Source organism: Felis catus, chromosome B3 (assembly GCF_018350175.1).
Source record: "Felis catus isolate Fca126 chromosome B3, F.catus_Fca126_mat1.0, whole genome shotgun sequence".
Lineage (NCBI taxonomy): Eukaryota > Metazoa > Chordata > Mammalia > Carnivora > Felidae > Felis > Felis catus.
Window position 1 is genome coordinate 147,492,746 of NC_058373.1, and position 3,323 is coordinate 147,496,068.

At 45.2% G+C, this 3,323-nt stretch overlaps 1 gene segment (V, D, J or C); it reads right to left on the reverse strand.

Annotated features, from left to right (window-relative positions):
* Positions 1 to 1,063: 1,063 nt before the first annotated feature.
* Positions 1,064 to 1,833, reverse strand: LOC123386300. The segment is given in 2 exon segments: positions 1,064 to 1,623; positions 1,723 to 1,833. Coding segments are annotated over 2 exon segments (591 nt in total).
* Between the last annotated feature and the right edge of the window lie 1,490 nt (positions 1,834 to 3,323).

Consider the following 3,323-nt stretch of genomic DNA (forward strand, 5'->3'; position numbering starts at 1 on the left):
GGGGCTTGGAGTACATGGTGAAGAAGAACCAGAAGGCAGCGTCCAGCTAGCTGCTCTCAGAAGAGGCTCCTGTGCTAATGATCAGGGAATTTTAATGGTTCCTGTCAGCTCTCCTGTCCTATGAGAGGCAATACTCCGTCTCCCAAATGCACTCTATGAAGCGAATTGTCTCTCCCCATGCGACCCAGGGGATACTCAGACCACAGTTCCCCTTATGGGCCTCTGCCCTCCTCCACAGGAGCACTGCTGTGCCCACCAGACTCCACCCCAATGATGGGATCGACTTTTAAATCTTCAGTCTTTGAGCTCCACGTTTACAGGAGGTTGACTTGTCATGATTAACTTCATGGGTTATCTTGACTGCATCATGGGTGTCCAGATTCACCACGGTTTCTGTGGATGTCTGTGATGTGTTCCAGAAGAGATTGGCATTTCCATCCATGGTTTCTTTCTGCCTGGGCACCACCCATTCCATTAAGGTTGTGAATAGAATCTGATGCAGATAGGGGACAAATTCCCTCATTTTTACTTCCCATGTGCTTGTTTAAACTGGAATATTGGCCTCCTCTGGCCATTTTTCTGAGAGTTACATCATCAGCTCTCCACGTTCTGAGACTAGACACTAGTTCAGAACCAGACAAGAATTACATCACTGGTTTTCCTGGGTCTTCAGCTTGTAACAGTAGATCATGGGACTTCTCAACATACTTAGTTATGGAAACCAATGACCTTTGGGTTCAGTTCCTCAGGGCAATCTTGACTAATACATGGAGATTGTTTGTCTCTCATTTAGAGTAATTGAATACAGCTGTAGCTCATTTAAAGTCCTGCATAGCAAAGGGCTATGAAGAAAGTGTCACATTGTTTGACTGGGACAATGGCTGGGTTAGGATAAGGAGGAGCTGTGGGATCCTGTGGTCCTGGCTGCACAGGGAGCACATCTGGGAATCCTGTAAAGGTGCAGCTGTTGTGCCTCAGGTAATCTGTAATTCACTCATGTGGAGGGACTGGAGTAAGCAAGTGCAAACAACTGTGTCTTTGTGCACATTAGTCTAGTTTCCCTATGACAACCCAGTTGCTAATCCAGAGAGTTAATATGTAAACACAGAAGCATATAACCAGGGAGGATCCCTGGGGAAACTGCTGTGTGGAGAGGAAGCCCCAGACTCTGACAGGAAACCTGCCTGTAACCTCCATCTGCATCTGCGCCTGGGAACACAAAGGAGAATTGTGCATAGTGTGCGCCCCCTGGTGGTGCTGATCCCCTCCAGCAGGGAGGTTTGTGTCTGGGTTCGGAGTGATGTCCCCTCACTGTGTCTCTTGCACAGTAATATGTGGCCGTGTCCTTGGTCTTGAGGCTGTTCATCTGCAGATACAGCGTGTTCTTGGCGTTGTCTCTGGAGATGGTGAATCGGCCCTTCACGGAGTCTGCATAGTTTGTGCTACTTCCATCGTATCTAATATATGCGACCCACTGCAGCCCCTTCCCTGGAGCCTGGCGGACCCAGCTCATTCCATAGCTACTGAAGGTGAATCCAGAGGCCACACAGGTGAGTCTCAGGGACCCCCCAGGCTTCACCAGGTCTCCCCCAGACTCCACCAGCTGCACGTCACACTGGACACCTGCAGACACAAGACATCTTGGTCAGGAAACTGTCACACATCCACTGTTTCGCTCATATCCATTCACAGACTCAGTGTCCCTCGTTCATCATGAATTACCTTTTAAAAGAGCAACCAGGAAAACCCAGCCCAGCACAAACTCCATGGTGAGGTGTGTGTGTTCTGTGCTGATCACAGAATGGGAACAACACCTGGGACTCCTGGGGCTGGGGCTCGTCTCCCAGTTGCACGGTCAGGCTGGGTTAGTTTTATCAGCACAGAGAGGGCTTCATTTGCATGTCCTCTGACATATATATCAAGCTCCAGACTTAGATTTGATTCTGTAAAAGTGAATGACAGGGTAGGGACGTACTTCAATATTAGTTTGTGTGGATGGCGGTGTGACAATATGAAGAATTCTTTTTTTTTTTCAGTTTTGGATTTTTACCTTTATTAATAGAGGCTTCGACATAATCTTTAAGAAATATTTACCTCAACAGCATGATCACACATTATTTTCTCTTACAGTATTTTAATTTTTTAATTTTTAATTAGTATGTATTTTTAGTTTTAAAAATTAACATCCAAATTCGTTAGCATATAGTGCACAATGATTTCAGGAGTAGATTCCTTAGTGTCCCTTACCAGTTTAGCCCATCCCCCCTCCCACAACTCCTCCAGTAGCCCTCTGTTTGTTCTCCATATTTATGAGTCTCTTATGCTCTGTCCCCTCCATGTTTTCATATTATTTTTGTTTCCCTTCCCTTATGTTCATCTGTTTTGTCTCTTAAAGTCCTCATATGAGTGAACTCATATGATTTTTGTCTTTCTCTGACTGACTCATTTCACTTAGCATAATACCCTCCAGTTCCATCCACATAGTTGCAAATGGCAAGATTTCACTCTTTTTGATTGCCAAGTAATACTCCATTTTATATATTTACCACTTCTTCTTTGTCCATTCATCCATTGATGAACATTTGGCTCTTTCCATACTTTGGCTATTGTTGATAGTGCTGGTATAAACATGGGGGTGCATGTGTCCCTTTGAAACAGAACACTGTGTCCCATGGATAAATGCCTAATAGTGCAATTGCTGGGTCGTAGGGGAGTTCTATTTTCAGTTTTTTAGGAATATCCATACAGTTTTCCAGAGTGGCTGCACCAACTTGCATTGCCCCCCAGAATGCAAAAGAGATCCTCTCTCTGCATCCTCGCCAACATCTGTTGTTGCCTGAGTTGTTAATGTTAGCCATTCTGACAGGTGTCAGGTGGTATCTCATTAGGGTTTTGATTGGCATTTCCGTGATGATGAATGATGTGGAGCATTTTTTCATGTGTCGGTTGGCCATCTGGATGTCTTCTTTGGAGAAGTGTCTATTCATGTCTTTTGCCCATTTCATCACTGGATTGTGTTTTGGGTGTTGAGTTCGATAAATTCTTTATAGATTTTGGATACTAACTCTTTATCTGAGATGTCATTTGCAAATATCTTCTCCCATTCTGTCAGCTGAATTTTAGCTTTGCTGATTGTTGCCTTCACTATGCAGAAACTTTTTTTTTCAACGTTTATTTATTTTTGGGACAGAGAGAGACAGAGCATGAACGGGGGAGGGGCAGAGAGAGAGGGAGACACAGAATCGGAAACAGGCTCCAGGCTCTGAGCCATCAGCCCAGAGCCCGACGCGGGGCTCGAACTCACGGACCAGGAGATCGTGACC